The 17853-nt window shown below is 46.9% G+C and overlaps 2 protein-coding genes across 4 annotated transcripts in view; both read left to right on the forward strand.

Moving 5' to 3' along the window:
• The window catches only part of LOC121645098 (zinc finger protein 420-like), a 1096702-nt gene that overhangs the window by 695863 nt on the left and 382986 nt on the right, over positions 1 to 17853 (forward strand). The gene's annotated exons all lie outside the window — the stretch shown is intronic.
• dhx9 (DEAH (Asp-Glu-Ala-His) box helicase 9) lies at positions 747 to 14996 on the forward strand. 3 transcript variants are annotated; one of them, XM_041993401.1, is made up of 28 exons: positions 747 to 946; positions 2516 to 2673; positions 2868 to 3008; positions 3208 to 3340; positions 3425 to 3582; positions 3669 to 3817; positions 5503 to 5549; positions 5853 to 5989; positions 6070 to 6159; positions 6275 to 6436; positions 6520 to 6597; positions 6669 to 6860; positions 6940 to 7081; positions 8480 to 8562; positions 8639 to 8795; positions 10147 to 10244; positions 10335 to 10548; positions 10631 to 10725; positions 10804 to 10877; positions 10952 to 11104; positions 11191 to 11351; positions 11714 to 11825; positions 11907 to 12068; positions 12502 to 12629; positions 12707 to 12936; positions 13187 to 13302; positions 14161 to 14361; positions 14441 to 14996. In XM_041993401.1, the coding sequence occupies exons 2-28, from the start codon at positions 2563 to 2565 to the stop codon at positions 14811 to 14813; spliced, it is 3897 nt and encodes a 1298-aa protein (XP_041849335.1). In that variant the 5' UTR covers positions 747 to 946; positions 2516 to 2562; the 3' UTR covers positions 14814 to 14996. The 3 variants fall into 3 exon arrangements, with proteins under 3 accessions (XP_041849335.1, XP_041849336.1, XP_041849337.1); XM_041993402.1 differs by having other exon boundaries at positions 747 to 939; XM_041993403.1 differs by lacking the exons at positions 747 to 946; positions 2516 to 2673; positions 2868 to 3008; ... (1 more) ...; positions 3425 to 3582; positions 3669 to 3817 and adding an exon at positions 5117 to 5416.

The following is a 17853-nucleotide window of genomic DNA, read 5'->3' on the forward strand; positions in this document are numbered from 1 at the left end:
GGATTTTAAATTGTCTGAGAATAATCTGACCATCTGCAATAAAGTTAGGTACATCTTATTACAGATCAAATAACAGATTATGTTGAGTTTTGTATGTGCAAGCAAATATTGTTATTCACAAGTTTAGTGCACGTACAGATGGAGTGAAGGTGTCCTTGTTTAAGACATATTGTATTCCACAATATACTGCACGCTTGTGGTCAAACTACAGAAAGGCAAGTCTACACAGACTTAAAGTGGCTCATAATGATGCCATGAGGCTATTGTTGAAGAAACTGAGGTGATGCAGTGCAAATAGCATTTTTGTGGCTGCTGTGGTCGGTACTTTTAAGAGTTTTAAAACATTTTTAAGAAAATGTAAAATTTGTTTAAATTTAATTGTTGCCTACGTTCTTCAGAGAATGAAATTAATATGGGATTAACTAATGTACAACTTAGTACTATATGATACCAATCTCAGTTGTGTGTGTGTGTATATATGTATATGTGTGCATATATATATATATATATATATATATATATATATATATATATATATATAGTTATCTGTGGTTTTTGGTTTGATCTTTTTATCTTGGACCCTGAAATTAAGATAGGAATGGAGTGGCTTGTTAGGTTACGCGGTCCCGCAGCCCGCAGTTTTGTAAACCCTCCAGGTGGCGCTTTAGGACCTGGCATTTGCTGCAACTCCATGGTTAAGAATAACTGCTAAATAAACCTAGCCTAAACCGAAAGTAAGGCTATAACTATGGACTTCCGGTATGCTTTTCTGACCGGATATGTAAAATCGTCAACACCAGACCTCTGATCGCTGATTGGCTCGTCCTCTGAAAGAGCAGGTGGAAGTTCTGGTATCGACAGCACTGCTGGTTTACAGGACAAACAGCCAAGCAGCGAAGAGGGCGCTGGTTATTTGTCGCAGAAGCAACGTTTTTTCTGGTCTGATGTGAGTTTTGAACTTGGAAGACTATTTGGTGTATTATGCATCTACATTGTGTCTTACTGAAGTTACTGTGTCGGTGGAAGATCAAATTATAGACGTTAGCAACACACTAACGTTAGCTTAGCATCTGCTAGCTAAAGCTACCTGATTCTTCATCGATTAGCCACTTTGCTGCACTTTATTACTAACTTGTGGTGTAGTTGGAAGCTGACCATATGATGTTGGATGGGAACTTCAAACTTAATTTTAATGTCGAACTTAATTCATTAAAACGTTTAGGACATTAATGGAGCTTGGGACTGTGATGTCACACCGCAAAGCATCATGGGATTGCAAACAGTGCAGTCACAGCGCGTCTCAGGTGTATTTTTCAGGTACAATTTCAGCGATACGAGGGCTTGTTGTGTTTTAAACTGTTACAACCGTTTTGTGTATGTATGTATTTGTTCCCTTCCCCTGGAAACAAAAACTCAGTGTCCACAGTTCCGATGTTACCGATGTAAATCAACATTTGAACGAGTATGCTTATTTGTTTGAGCCATTTCTACTATGGAAAGTCAGCATTACTTGTATGTGATGGTGTGATTGATGACTTTAATTTGCGTCCTTTCCTTTTCCTGCAACCTCATTGTTAGCTTCACTGTTTGCTACGTTTTCCAGTAGTTCCACAGTGGGGTCCGTGTCGTGTTTAGACGTTTGTTGTTTACATAGTACATGTAAAATGTGTATTATTTAAATTATTGTGGGTGTTGGTAGACCGCGGGTTTGAGAGTAGGACAGAGTTGTGTTGTGTTGTAGTCAAAACACCTGCTTCCACTGGAGAACACCGTCATCTTGAGACCAGACGCTACACACACCAGGTTGAGAGGGTGGATGCAGATGTGCGCACCAAATACGCTGTTTTAAGCAGCGTAGTAACTAAGCTTGGTAGTTCCTTGTGAGGAAAGAAAACTGTTGGTTAATAAAATGTTTTGTGTATGTTGTGCACTGACCAGTGTGTGTGGATGTGTATAAATATTCCGCTTCCAGGTAGAATAAAGCCTCACATGCTGCCGGTGCCTAACTGAGCTGCACATCCTAGATTTTTGGGACCATTCCCTCGTATGGACCAATTCTGCCTAATTTCATCTAGATAATCCCTTCTCTGATTGTCCAATTTCTCTCCCTAAGGAGCAGAGTTCTCACCTTTTTCTCCATCTATTTATTTGTTTTCTTCTATGTTAGTTGTCGCAGTTTGACTCTGCGAGCATGGCGGCCACGTCCTACAACGCACCCCGGGATGCCGTACTTTCCCAAGCTCTATATTCCTTATAAATAACCCTGTGTGTGGTGTGTTTGAAGCCATCTTCAGCATAATAAAGTCAGACATTTTTCTGGAGTCTGGCCCTTTATCATCTCCATCTGCCTCCCATGTTTGGCCGATATTAGTTATCTCGGTTTTATTAAAGAAAGATTACTGTCCAAGTTACCGTAACCACCATACTGGGGAAAAACAACAAATTGATGCAAATGACAACAAAAACAAACATTAATGGAATTTAAAAAGTTGTGTGTGTGTGTGATATTTCTCAGATTAAAGGGTCCTCGGTGGAGGGAGCTGGTCTTCCCGGCGCTCCATCATGGCGGACATTAAAAACTTTCTGTATGCCTGGTGCGGGAAGAAGAAGCTGACTCCCAGCTACGACATCCGAGCTGCTGGCAACAAGAACAGGCAGAAGTTCATGTGTGAGGTGAGTCTGTCTCCATGACGTTTGGGAACTCAAACGTTGGCTTGTTTTTCTAAACGCCACAGGGTTGCCTCCAGGAATGTTTGAAGCTGTGTGGGAGGACTTTGGCTTAGACTCCAGTGTCACGTTTCCTGGCAGTTTTCATGCTGCTTGGCGGTGCGCCTCCATTTACACGAAACCCTGCTCTGCCTCCGCAGGTCCGGGTCGATGGCTTCAACTACATCGGCATGGGGAACTCCACTAACAAGAAGGACGCTCAGACCAACTCGGCCAGGGACTTCGTCAACTACCTGGTCCGAGTGGGAGAAATGAGTGCAGCGGAGGTCCCGGCTCTGGGGGTCAGTGTGCTTTCTGATTTCATGGTTTTCATGGCTCCAGAGGTTTGGTCTCTTCTGGTTGGTATTTATTAAAGATTTAAAAGCTCAAAATCATTTTTGTCCTGTCTGGAGCCTCGATGTAACACAACCCTACAACTTCCTCCACCTGTTGACCGCCTCCATCAGAAAGTATCGACTGACGGGTGGATTTTCTCTCCAGGTCAGCGCTGTGGGAGATGAGCAGCCCGACTCTGGAGGAGGAGGAGGAGGAGGTGGAAGTTGTGGTTTTGGAAACCTTCCTGCCAGCGGTCCTCTGCCACCTCATCTTGTGGTGAAGGTGGAGGCGAGTGAAGGTGGAGTCTTAACGGAACAAACTTCTCTGGTTCTCCATGTCGGCGGTTTTCTTCCCTCTGACCCGGGTTCTTTGTTTGTTTCAGGGGATGGAGAAGCAAGCAGGCCGGTTCCCGGTGTGACTGGTCTGGGTTACTCCGGAGGAGGAGCAGGAAACTTTGGGAGGGGAGGAGGAGCTCAGTGGGATCGAGGAGCCAACCTGAAGGAGTACTACGCCAGACGGGATGAACAGGAAGCTCAGGCGGTACCGAACCCAGATCCCGCTGTGAAAATGAGATTTTTTTTCCCAGGTTTGATGTTGCGGCCTCACCGACTGCTTTCTGCTTTCAGACCCTGGAGTCTGAAGAGGTGGATCTGAATGCTAATCTCCACGGCAACTGGACTCTGGAGAACGCCAAGGCCCGCCTAAACCAGTTCTTCCAGAAGGAGAAAACCAGCGCTGAGTATAAATACAGCCAAGTCGGGCCGGACCACAACAGGTCTGGATCAGAACTCGCCAAACTAAATCCAGTCTGAACACGGAGCGTTCTTTCCGTTTCTGTCTCTCACTTAGAGGAAGTATTTCTAGTTACCATGGCAACCGCTGAAAACGTCCTTTCAGTCTGGTTTTGGTTGAGTTTCGGACCACAGACCAGCTGGTTCTGGGTTTCTAACAGGTTGTGGGAGCAAAAGAAACAGAAGATTTTCCTGTTTCCTGAGTTTAGTGGATCTTCTTTCAGTTTGTTTTTTTAGCTTCTTTTCCCACCTCTGTCCGTTTCATAGCTGGACAGATCCAGACCCGGAAAACGGAAAATATCTGCAGCGATTTATTGAAACATGAATATAAGTCCAGCGTGTGAGGCGGGAACAGAGTTAGTCCACTTCTAAATGAATACTTATTCTGAACAGCTTTATTTTTTTCTAAGTTGGTTGGTTGCAGCAGTCGGCGTGAAGATCAGTTCCTTCATCGTCTCCGCTGGACATGTGGTCTCTGTCCCAGACTGACATGTAGACAAAGCCTCGAGACTGAAACCAGACTTTAATCACTACTTTCCAGATTTTCTCTGGTTTTTTTTCTGGGTTAGGGGTCATTTCTGATCCAGGTGCATCTCTCAGGTCCTGGTTCAGGTCTTTGCTTGATCTCAGATCCTGGTCCTCTGCTGTGGATAGTTTTTAGTCCTGACTCTTCTTCTTTTGTCCTCCACGTGTACAGTTTCTGCCTCCATGCTGAGATGAGCCAGGTTTCCAGCTACCAGCTGTTTGGGAATCAGCTTGTTGCTGCTGAAACCCTGTTTTCTGTCAGACTGTCTGATCTTTGCTGGTTTAAACCAGTTTAAACTGCTTCTTTGCTAAGTTGTCTGTTATGTGTTGACACTTCGGACTTAGGAGCCTTTTTTCTGCCTGAAGGATTCGTGAGTAGGAATGATGTAAGATTCCGTTGCCTAAAGAAACGTGGATGTAAACTCAACTCTGTCCTGTATGACTGTAAGCCAGGGTTCTTCATGATGGAGCTAAAAACCAGATTCTGTTGAGGAAAAGTTGAAGTTTTCTTCTTACAAGCGACACACACACCAGCGGCTTCAGGACAGTCCAGCTGGTGCAGCTGGTGTGTGTGTGTTGCAGGGAAACGAGTCGGTTTTCAGGAAGTTCCTGTATGTTTTTCTGCTGGACTGCCGCAAACCCAGAGACCTCCGGAGTGTGTCGGCTACACCAGAGAGCTCTCACTGTTTGGTTGTTCCTCAGACGGATCCAGGAACTGGATGAATCTGCAGTGTCCTGTGGTCGGTCAGTGTGGCGTTGAACTGCTGCAGCGGCAGGTGGTGAAATGTGACGTCAGGAGCGAGTTTCCTGCTCCGTCAGGTAACGGCGAGGTGGCACCAGAACTCACAGCCACACTGAAGGAAGACATGGGCCGGCGTTTAGACGCTCTAAAGCCGTCCCATGGGTGCAGCTCGGGGCTCGCTGGAGTCTGGTTGTGATTTCTGGTGTCGCTGTTCACCGCAGGGCCGAGAGCAGCCGGGAGACGCTGCTGGCAGCTGTTTAATAATCCAGAAAGTCTGGCAGAAAAACATACAGGCTTCCTCCTGAGAGCGCCGCAGGTGAGTCCAGCTCCTCACGCCGGCTTCCTTGGTGGTTTTTGTTCCTGAGAGATCAGCAGGTGAAGCTGTGATGTTTGTGTCTGCAGGAGCTTCATCGCAGAGATGCAGCTGTTCGTCCGGCAGCTCGGCAGAAGTAAGAATCCAAACTTTTCTCTCTAAATGTACGAACGCTTGGCTCATAACAGAACTGAGTTTACATGTTAAACATAAAAACACATGAAAATATTCAGGTTTCAAAAGGTGTGGCAGTCATAGAGCTGACCGACCAATCAGAGCAGAGCTTTAGTTCCCGCCCTCAGGCCTTTAAAAATTCAGAAAAGGTATTTCTCTGAAACTCTTGGGGACAGACAGGAAGTAGAGGATGTGGCGAGGTGTGACATAATGATGTAAGAACACGAACATCTGCAGCGGTTTAACGTTGGATTTTGTTGTTCAGGGATCACGGCTCGAGAGCACGGCTCCAACAAGAAGCTGGCCGCTCAGTCCTGCGCCCTGTCCGTGGTCCGCCAGCTGTACCACCTGGGCGTCATCGAGGCGTACTCCGGAGTCACCAAGAAGAAGGAGGGAGAAACCGTAGGACACAACGCTCCTCTGTTTCAGGTCTGATCCGTCTGTTACGGCTTGTTTCTCACGCTGTTTGTGTTTCGGTCCAGTTGGAGGTGTATGAGGTCAACGGGCTTCCAGACCTGCAGCAGCAGCTGGCCAGCATCGTCCAGGAGCTCGGAGTCCACATCCCCCCACCTGTGAGTGTCTTTAACATCAAGTCTCCGGGTCAGGAGGAGAAATGAGACGTCCGAGCCCGGAAGCAGCTCAGACACGGAACGATGACGATTAAACCATCACTCTGATCTCTTTCAGCCTGCAGACCCCAACAATCCCGTGTCTCTGGTTCAGGGGAAGATGGCGGCCTTCGAGCCCTCGCAGCGTCAGACCGGAGCCGGCGTCGTCCCTTGGTCGCCACCTCAGGTCAACTGGAACCCCTGGACCAGCAGCAACATCGACGAGGGACCACTGGCCTACGTAAGGACCATGACAACTGGTGTAAATGGGATTATTTGACAGATTCAGGTGATGGTAATTTTCTGTTGTTTTAACCCTTTCAGTGCACTCCGGAGCAGATCAGCGAGGACCTGCACGGCGAGCTGATGTACCAGCTGGAACACGATGAAAACCTGCAGAAGGTCCGTCGCCATTTTCTGCTTCACCTCAGTAAATTCTGCTTCAGGAAGCAAACCCTACTGTTGTCGTTCAGATCCTGTCGGAGCGCGAGCAGCTTCCTGTCAAACAGTTCGAGGAGGAGATCATGGACGCTGTGGACAAAAACAGCGTGGTGATCATCAGAGGAGCGACGGGCTGCGGGAAAACCACGCAGGTTCCTCAGTACATCCTGGACCGCTTCATCCGAGGAGGCCGAGCTTCGGACTGCAACATCGTGGTTACCCAGGTAATGCTCAGCAACCGATTCCAGGTACGGAGACGGAAACCAACTCCTCTCCACTGATCCTCCATCGTCCTCTCTGCAGCCCAGACGGATCAGCGCCGTGTCCGTCGCCGAGCGGGTCGCCTACGAGAGAGGAGAGGATATCGGGAAAAGCTGCGGCTACAGCGTCCGTTTTGAGTCGATCCTGCCTCGACCCCACGCCAGCGTCCTCTTCTGCACCGTCGGTATGTAAACGTTTTTCTTTAAAGGCGTCATCACCCGGGAACTGCACTTTTTCAAGTTAAAACATGTGTATTGTTGTTGGACCGAAACGTTAACTTCCCTGAAAGGCTTTCTTTTGAAGACGGTCGAGTTTTTCCGTCTGGGCTCTTTGTTCACAGCAGAACCACTAACAAGGTAAACTCTCACCAACGCGTGATTTTAATTTGCTCCTGGCTTCATACAGGAGGCTGTTTGAATAAGCCAGCCCCTCGTCCACGCCTAGAGTCGTAATTTAGTGCTGACCCAGCTAATGCTAACGCTAATGCTAACGCTAATGCTAAGGGAGGAGCCTAAAAGTTTAACTCCCTGCAATGTACAAATGAGCCCGTGTTTTCTTTTTTAGGAGTGGGGTGAAGTGCTCTGCCACGTAAATTTCTGTAAACATTTGGTTGTAAACGTTCTTCCGCCATCGGTATCTTCGCTCAGAGTCTGGTACAAACATAACGGCTGAATTCCGTAAGCTGCTGCTTGGTCACGTTCGCTCGTCATCACTAAGCTGTTGATGTTTTGGAATTGGACGCATTGTGCACGCACTGGTCCCGCCCCCTTCCAACTCTGGTCTCCCTGCGGCCAATCAGAGTGCACCTCATTAACATCAGTCAAAAGCTTGTATGAACTCTCACGAGACAAAGTTGTGTTATGAGCAAAGGGTCAGAACAAGCTCTGTTTCTTTTCTAATTTTCATTTTTTAATTTTATTTTTTACATTTTTATTAAAATTTTTTATTTTTTTTTAATGTACATTTTTTTATTGTGATTTTAATTTTTTTTTACATTTGAGATTTTTACATCAATTTCTTTTCCTTTTTATTTTTTGGATAATATCCATCAAATGTTTACATTAAGAAGCCCGGCTGGAAGTTTTTAGGTGTAAAACATTGATGAAAAGCTACTATCACAAAAAGCTAAAATGATCTAAAACGACTGCAGTGTTACATAAAGTTAATAATTCAGCAGAAAAAGGAGCATCGTGTCTTTTCTAAACTCATCATTTGTTTTGTATCTGAAAGATTGTGTTGAAGTGTGAAGCAGTACCTAAAAAACCAGTTTTACAGCCAGTCTCTCTATTAAAGAACCACTTCTAGGAATAAATGTTTGTTTAAAGGAAAATATGAACTTGTCAGGAAACTTCCAGAGAAGATTTAAAAAAGAAAGTGAATATATAATTTAAAAAGAATAAACATCCTGTAGAAAGAATCTGTTCCTGAACGATAAAAAGAGGTAAAATAGAAAATGTTTTTCTTCTTTCTGCTGCTTCTTCATTCAGACCTGAAGACTTAGTGTTGAAATGAGAAAGTTTTGTTTTATTGATAAAATAAAAAGAGAAAATCTGCTGATTTAAAGGAATAAAACCTGTTTCAGGCGTGTTGCTGCGGAAGCTGGAAGCAGGAATCCGAGGAATCAGTCACGTCATCGTCGACGAGATCCACGAGAGGGACATCAACGTGAGTGCAGCGATCACCAAAAGACCGGACCCAACCGGACCAGGGGGTTTCATCGTGTCTCTGTGTGTGTGTGCAGACCGACTTCCTCATGGTGGTCCTCAGGGACGTGGTCCAGGCCTTCCCAGAGGTCCGCATCATCCTCATGTCGGCCACCATCGACACCACCATGTTCAGAGAGTACTTCTTCAACTGCCCCATCATCGAGGTGTTCGGGCGCACTTTCCCGGTTCAAGGTGTGTCAGGGGGGCACAGATGAGACCTTTTTTTTTTTTTTCCACATCATCAGTTTTATCAGTTTCTTCATCAGTGGTGGCTGTTTAACTTCAGTCCTCACACCTGCTGGTTTTAGGACAGGAATTATCACCATGGAGACGGTTGGTGAGACGATGCTGGATGAATTGTACGTTATGATCTAGAACATGGTGGAGATGATGCAGAACAGCATATACACTGTGTCCCAGGCTACAGCGTGTCCTCCGTAGTCCACACACTTCCAAGTCTGCTTAATGTTTGTAGAATGGGACAGCCTACCCAGCCAACAAGAATTCCCACAGCAACAACACAGGACGTCGAATCACTTAAACCTCTGAAATGACTCACAGGACACTTCAGTGGACGTTAACACCCACAGTAAAAAAAAAAAAAAAAACACGGTCTGAGGCTCCGTTGTTTTCCAGCCGGTACACACACATCATTAACCCCAAAATCCACGAATATCAAAGATTACAGAATTTTATGTCACCATTTAACAAACATGCTTTTAATGTACTTGTTTTTTTAACGTTTATGCTAAAGTGTAATTAAAGTGTAGTTTATTTATTTATTTATTAATACAAAACTTTATTAAAACCTAAAACGTACTCTTCTGAGCTTGGTTGCTCATTCGCCACCGTCTTGTGTGCAATGAATTGTGGGAGAAAAGAAGCTGCGAAGGATGCATCACCAGCCGCCTTCGTTTGGGGCCAAACGGATTTAAAGGGTGGATTCGGAGGCTCCTTCTCATTCTGTGAACTGGGACAGTACTTGGCGCACTGCGATGTATGTAGCCGACGAATCCGTGTGCAGACCCTGAATTGGGACACAACTATAGAAGTACGTTACATGCTGCATTTACTGACCTTTGGACATCTGATGTTTACACGAGGGACCGTCAGTTAATGCTAAATATTTGTAGCATCGGCTTGCAGTAAAAATTTCAGGTAAAGTTGGAATGGTGATTAATCATTAATCCTTATAAAAACACTAGTAATTAATGGAAACTAGGGACCAAACATCAGTTTCAGTCTCAAGGCTTTGGCAGCCTGCCCGTGTCAGTCTGGGACAGAGGCCACGTGTACGTGTAATATCTTCATTACTAGCTTGTTTAACAGGGTTCAGACTGATGAAGCATAAAGCTGCTGGACCAACTCTGGTTCTGACTCGTATGTATCCTACATATATTTATATTTATCACTACAACGGTTTCCCGGTGCTCCTGGAAATAAAAAAATGAGACTGGATCAGCAGAAAAGCGACTGATTATAAAGAAGTCGGATCATCTGCAGCAGCAGAGTCGTTGAGGTTTAATAAGTTCCTTCTCTGCAGAGTACTTCCTGGAGGACTGCATCCAGATGACCAGCTTCGTCCCCCCACCAATGGACCGGAAGAAGAAAGACAAAGACGAGGAGGGAGGAGATGAAGATGTAGGAACTTTTTTTAATCCTGTGTTTCTGTGTTTAGATTAAAACCTTTTAAGATTCTCAGATCTGAGTTTAATCTTCTTGTCTCTGCAGACCAACTGTAACCTGATTTGTGGGCCGGACTACACGGCAGAAACGAAGCGCTCCATGGCTCAGATCAACGAGAAGGAGACGTCCTTCGAGCTGGTGGAGGCTCTCCTGAAGTACATCGAGACGCTGAAGGTGTCCGGAGCCGTGCTGGTCTTCCTGCCCGGCTGGAACCTCATCTACTCCATGCAGCGACACCTGGAGACCAACCCCCACTTCGGTTCGTTTCGCAGCACGTCGGCGTCCTGTAGGCACCCAGGTCCTGTCTTTCTTGCAGATATGAGCTGTAACTGTTGTTTCAGGAAATAGCCGGTACCGGATCCTGCCACTCCACTCTCAGATCCCCCGCGAGGAGCAGAGAAGGGTGTTTGAACCGGTTCCTGAACACATCACAAAGGTCAGAGAAGGAAACAGGTGACGTGTGATCGGATGTGATGGTGAGTTTTTACTGACGGGTCTGGCTCTGATGTCGCAGGTGATTCTGTCCACCAACATCGCAGAGACCAGCATCACCATCAACGACGTCGTCTACGTCATCGACTCTTGCAAGTAAGCCTGCCGCCATCTCCCAGCAGCCGTAGTTCGATTTCCGCAGTCCGTTAACGGTCTCTCTGCTCTGACAGGCAGAAAGTGAAGCTCTTCACTTCCCACAACAACATGACCAACTACGCCACCGTCTGGGCCTCCAAGACCAACCTGGAGCAGAGGAAAGGCCGAGCCGGGAGAGTTCGGCCCGGGTTTTGCTTCCACCTCTGCAGCCGCGCTCGATTCGACAAGTACGATCCGCCCCGATGTGTCCAGAACCGTCCTGGCGCTCTGAGCTGAATCTGGACACGCTAACCTGTTTTATGTATGTGTGCAGGCTGGAGACCCACATGACCCCGGAGATCTTCAGGACACCGCTGCATGAAGTCGCTCTGAGCATCAAACTGCTGAGACTCGGCGCCATCGGACACTTCCTGTCCAAGGCCATCGAGCCGCCGCCACTGGACGCCGTCATCGAGGCTGAGCACACTCTGAGAGGTAGATCTGGTTTTGGTTTTAATAGGAGAAAACGTTTAACGAAACATGGCGCATGCGTGGAACTTGATCTCATGACGGTGGGGACAGATTTCCACGTTTATTCAGCAGATGAACAAACAAAGGTGTGAAATTGTAATGAGCTGAGAAGTCGGGAAACACCCAGAACCAAACACTAATAGGATTTATTTGAAGTTTATAATTTACTGGAGACATCAGATAATTTAAATATAGTTTTTAATGATGGAATTTTTGTCCAAGGTGTAATTATTTCCCAGCTTTGGTGTAGAACCGTGTTTGGTTCTGGTGACTGCTGTGTTTTTCCATCCGAGTTCAGCCTTTCCCTGTAAAAACGTGTTTTTCAGAGCTGGACGCCCTGGACACCAACGACGAGCTGACCCCTCTGGGCCGGATTCTGGCCCGGCTGCCCATCGAGCCCCGGCTGGGGAAGATGATGATCATGGGTTGCATCTTCCAGTCAGTTTGTGTTCTGGTTCCTGAATCACCCGTCAGCTTGTTTCCGTTCGCCTTCATCTTGGTTTGTGTTTCTGCCGCCAGTGTCGGAGACGCCATGTGCACCGTGTCGGCCGCCTCCTGTTTTCCCGAACCCTTCATCAACGATGGGAGGCGCCTCGGATTTGTGCACCGGAACTTCGCCGGCAGCCGGTTCTCAGACCACGTGGCATTGCTCGCCGTTTTCCAGGCATGGGACGATGTCAGGTGTGTGTGTGTGTGTGTGTGTGTGTGACTGTGTGTGCTGGAGGCCAGGTGTGTGTGTGTGTGTGTGTGCTGGAGGCCAGGTGTGTGTGTGTGTGTGTGTGTGTGACTGACTGTGACTGTGTGTGCTGGAGGCCAGGTGTGTGACCAGTATGTGCTGGAGGCCAGGTGTGTGTGTGTGTGTGTGTGTGTGTGTGTGTGTGTGTGTGTGTGTGTGTGTGTGTGTGTGACCAGTATGTGCTGGAGGCCAGGTGTGTGTGTGTGACCAGTATGTGCTGGAGGCCAGGTGTGTGTGTGTGTGTGTGTGTGTGTGTGTGTGTGTGTGTGTGTGTGTGACCAGTATGTGCTGGAGGCCAGGTGTGTGTGTGTGACCAGTATGTGCTGGAGGCCAGGTGTGTGTGTGTGTAACCAGTGTGTGGGGGTCTTTCCTGATCAGGGTGAACGGTGAGGAAGCAGAAAATCGTTTCTGTGAACACAAACGTCTGAACATGGCAACTCTGAGGATGACCTGGGAGGCCAAAGTCCAGCTGAAGGAGATCCTAGTCAACTCTGGATTTCCTGAAGGTACCTGAACGCACCATGACTCTGACTGACTGGTTGTGAACCCTGTGATGATCTGATCTGTTTTTGTCCTCTTTCAGAGTGTTTGATGAATCAGATGTTCAACACGGTGGGACCCGACAACAACCTGGACGTGGTGGTCTCTCTGCTGACCTTCGGCTTGTACCCCAATGTCTGCTACCACAAAGAGAAGAGGAAGATCCTGACCACAGAGGGGCGCAACGCCCTCATCCACAAGTCCTCCGTCAACTGTCCCTTCAGCAGCCACGACATCAAATACCCGTCTCCGTTCTTCGTCTTCAGCGAGAAGGTGGAGCCATTTTTTATCTTTGAGCTGTTTTAAAGACTAAAAACATTTTAACTTGACAGAAATATATCAGTTAGACGACACATTTACTTCCAGCTAACACATTTACTTCCAGCTAACACAACTACTGAACATCAAGCGACGATACTTTAGAATTCAGCTCAAAAAAAGCCGTGCACGCTCGTATTTCAGGTCTTAGAAAAGGTGGGCAGCTTGGAAAGTGTGTGGTTGTAACGCGGGGCGTTTGTTTCAGATACGAACCAGGGCGATCTCGGCTAAAGGGATGACTCTGGTCAGCCCTCTGCAGCTGCTGCTGTTCGCTTGCAAGAAGATCAGCTCCAACGGAGACATCGTGGAGCTCGACGACTGGTGAGTACCATCATGACGGAGGGCTGTAGCTCTGATGATGGAGAAGTGTCCAAAGTTGTAGGAAAAGTCCAGTTTGTGGATATTTAAAGTTTTAAAGTTTCCTTTCTTCAGGAATCAATGAGTTGACTTGCCCTGCATCATCACAACGAGTTCCGCTTCTGTAGAGCTCACAAAATACAAAAAAAGTGGGAAATGTTTCCGTGGAAACGGTTTTAAAGCTCAGGGAGCTGTGAGCTCTGCGCTGTCCTCCAGCAGATGCGTTGTGTAACGACCATGCCAGCGTACAGGACACATGGGAGGGAGTAAACACAAGAATATACTCACTATTATTTACACCTACTATCGTAGTTTTTTTTGCTCGTTTGAAGAGTTGTTTGGTCCTCAGTTTGACCAGACGGAAGGTGACAGGGTTGACAGCGGAAAAGATGGTGGAAAGTTTGAAAACGAGTTCAACTTCTCTGCCCTGAGTTCTCTAATGCGCCCCCTGGTGGAATCCTCCGGTAATGAGCATAGCACGCTGGACATGGATGATGGAGCGTATGCTGAACGTGTGTGTTCAGTCGAACTTAAACAGACCGAGGAGGACTTCATCGCCTCTGCAGTTCCCGCCCTGGTCTTTGCCTCTGAAAGTACAGTCCAGCTGGCCTCCTGACATCGATCTGCCGCCAGCTGTTGGGGTCGGTGATGCGACGGATTAACCAGAACGCTGGTTTGCAGCGTCATCGTGCCTCATGCTGCTGTGTTGGTTATAGTTTGTTTTATAGAGTGAAAAAAGCCTCCTGAAGAGCTGTGTTCTGATTTCCTTTATCACCATCCCACAGGAAGTGACTGCTGACCTTCTCACATTAACCTCCACAGGATCAAGCTGAGGATTCCTCATGAGATGGCGGGAGGCATCGCGGCCCTGCGGGCCGGACTGGAGGCTCTGGTGGTGGAAGTTACCAAAGACCCTGAATACATCAACCAGATGGACCAAAGCAACGAGCGGCTGCTGAACATCATCAGGCAGGTGTCCAAGCCATCAGCAGCTGGGATCAACCTGATGGTCAGCAACCAGAGGTACCAGAGCTCGTCTCCTCCGTGATGCCAGAAAAATCTCCCAAGGTTTCCACATCAAACCCACTTTCTTCTCCTGCAGGATGGGAGACGGCCCTCGACCCCCGAAGATGTCCCGCTATGATGGAGGAGGAGGCGGAGGCTACCGAGGGGGCGGTGGTTATGGAGGAGGAGGAGGAGGCTACAGGGGGGGAGGAGGATATAGAGGTGGTGGATATGGAGGAGGAGGTTACAGAGGGGGCGGTGGATATGGAGGAGGTGGAGGTTATGGGGGAGGAGGTGGAGGTTATGGAGGCGGAGGTGGAGGTTATGGGGGAGGAGGTGGAGGTTATGGAGGCGGAGGAGGAGGTTATGGGGGAGGAGGTGGAGGTTATGGGGGAGGAGGTTATGGAAGAGGTGGGGGTTATGGGGGAGGAGGTGGAGGTTATGGAGGAGGCTACAGAGGAGGGTATTAACATCATGGGTCAGTTTGGTCTTCAGATTATCTTTGTGTTCATGTGTAACATCCAGAGTCAGTGATGAAGAGGAGTCCGTGGTGATGAAGAGCCACCCAGCGTGTTTCTGTGACCTGTCACGTTGTTTTTATTGATTATCTGTAACAGCTGTAAACGTTCCATTAAACCTTGCTACGACCGCCATGGCTGCCTCGCATGTTTCACCTTCTATTGAAGTCTTGTGTGACTCTGGTCTGCAGGGTCTCCGCTGCCTGATCCCCGTTGTCTGGGTGGACCCTGGGGTCCTGCGCTGCAGCCTGATGGTTGCGATGCGGGACCTGGACGGCCATGGATGGGGGGGGGGCTCTGAGGAAGACATGGCTTCCTCAGAGCAGCTTCAAGCCAGATACTTGGGACCCCAGGGTACCAGGGACAGGTGGGGGTGTGAGAAATAATGTTTTAAACAATCATCTAAAGCACTTTGTGCTGATCTTTAACTTGTACAGAAATAAAATTTGATTTTAAACAAAAACATTTCAAGAAGAAACTTCACCTGAACTTTTTCAAAGTCTAGAAGAACTTTGGTCCAAATGGCAGAATTCAGTTTCCAGTGTAGGTGAAGTAAATTCAGTCAGGCACAAAAACAGGCAGTCCTGCATCGAGTTGAAGTTTTACTAAATCTCCAGAGAGCAAACAACAATAGAGCCAAATAAAAAGCTCCATCTGCCCTCACAATGCCCCTTATGTCCTTCTAACCAAGTTCAAACCCATCCTGCGTTGCCAGGACAACAGTCCTGCTTTCCTATTGGCTGGTACTAATTATCCTTCTGAGTGGTTTTTACTGGTCAAATTATTTTCAATCTTTTCTAGAAATGCCATCATTTATGTCCAGGCCTGTTTCATTAGGTTGATTTTTAAAATGATTCTGTTGAACAATTTAAAATCATTTTCAGGACATTTTTATTTATTTACTTCGTTCAGTTTCAGCTTTTTTTAGACATCGTGGGTTTTTCTTTCATTAAAAACTGAAAATACGATAGTTCTAATGAGCAAATATGGTGGAAATTTATTCTCTTTCAACACGAATGAACCTATTTAATTACGTTTGGATAACTGCATGCCATGCATGTCATTTTTATTTCTGTTCTACAGTCATTTAGCAGACACTTTTATCCAAAGCGACTTACATTTGAGAGTAAGAACAACACAAGCAAGAGTTCAAACAAGCTGGGACGTACTGATGGCATAAAGAAAAGCCTCAGTTTGTTTGGTCCTTTGTGGCCATCTTGCTGTTCGTTTGCACTGTATTTATTTAACTGTTTAAAGGCCTTCAGAGATGTTCACATGAACATCTGTCTGACTCTTCCTGCCAGTTACTGTAAAAGGTGAAGCTGTGTGCAGCGACATGGTTGCATTATTAAACGCCTCCAGCAGAGGGCGCCATCGCTCCAGCATTTCTCTTTCACAAACCGCTGCAAACAAAACTTCTTTCTGTTGATTAAACTGACATATGGGACATTTTGTATGAATTTATTCATCTTTGCTGCAGTTCTGGAGTTTTCTGTGAACTTCTGGAGCAAACCTGAGACCCTCGAAGCTCTTGCATGACTTCCAGTCAGTGATAACATGATTAACTGGTCACCTGTGTGGGAATACCAGAGCTCAGCTGATATGATAAAGAGTTGAGCTACTGTCCTCTAATCTAGAGTCAGCACTGTGATTTTAGATCTGAATATGATGCAAATTAAGTCTGTGTTGGACTGAAAAGGCCTGTTGAAGCCCAGGAGGAAGATCTGAAAGCTCCACGAGCCGGAGGTCCAGAACCGCAGCAACCTGAGCTTTTCCAGCTCAGCTGCACACCTGCTGGTCTGCTACCAGCCACACTGGATTTATCTTCAACACGTTGGTGTGAACGTGCTGACTGTTGCTGCTGAAGATCTAATCAGAGCTGAACTATGTGTTAATGAACCCCCCCCTCCTCTTCATCACTCCTCATCGTCACTTCAGGCTCAAAGGTCCATAAAAAAAAGTCCTCAGACATCAAAGATATTTGGTGAAAGCAGCAGATGAAGATTTAACTGAAGCTGAAACATCTGTGGCTTCCTGTTGACCAGAGCAGGAAAGGTTTAAAGAACCAGTTTATGATCGGCGAGCCGGTTTCCAGCCGAGATCAGGACTCATCCTGGATTTAAATCAGCTTCTTACTCTTCTTCCTCAGTCTGGAATCTGTAATGAAGTCATCCCTGAGGGAAGATTAGAGCTGACCCAGGATTAAACCCAGGTTTAACGGAAACTTCCCAGGTTTAAGTTCAGATGTAAGGTCTAATAAAGCTCCATGTTTGGTGACTGGTCACAGAATCTGTTCCAGCTCAGGTCTTCAGACCCTCAGACTTGAAGCTGAGAAGATGAAGAAGGTCACTTTTATGAGATCAAACTGTCTATTCTACAACAAGAAGATAATAGAATGAAAAAGACGAGTAGGAAGGGAACCGAAAGAATAAAAATAAGCCTTTAATAAGGTTTTAAGAGCAGCCAGAGTCTGCTGGTCTAACGTTCCACAGATGGGGAGCATCATCATCATCATCGTTTTCACCAGCTTCTTCTTCTTCTTACCAAGTCGTCTTCTCCTTTGCAGTTTTTCTTCTTCTTCTTGGTTCTTCAGAACCACCTGAACCACCTGTCACTCAGATTCTCCAAGAAAACCATGATCCAGATGTTCCCCATTTACACCAGGACAGCTTGTAGAGTTCCACGATTTCCCATCAGAGCACTTCAGGTTTACTGGTGGTTCCTAGAGGTAGAAAGGGATCCAGAACCTCCAGTTATCAGACCCCTTCCTCTGGAACCAGCCCTCAGCACCTTCCTGGGTCTAGTTGTGATGAAGGTTTTCCTTCTTGGGTCTAGTTCTGATGATGGTTTTTCCATCCTTGACCTGGTTCTGATGGAGGTTTTCCTTCCTGGTTCTGGTTCTGATGGTGGTTTTAATTCCTGGGTCTGGTCCTGATGGAACATGCAGACTCCACGTGGAACGAGCCTGGATCTGGGACCTGTTCCTGACTGT

The sequence above is a fragment of the Melanotaenia boesemani genome, chromosome 8, assembly GCF_017639745.1.
Source record: "Melanotaenia boesemani isolate fMelBoe1 chromosome 8, fMelBoe1.pri, whole genome shotgun sequence".
NCBI classification, from domain to species: domain Eukaryota; kingdom Metazoa; phylum Chordata; class Actinopteri; order Atheriniformes; family Melanotaeniidae; genus Melanotaenia; species Melanotaenia boesemani.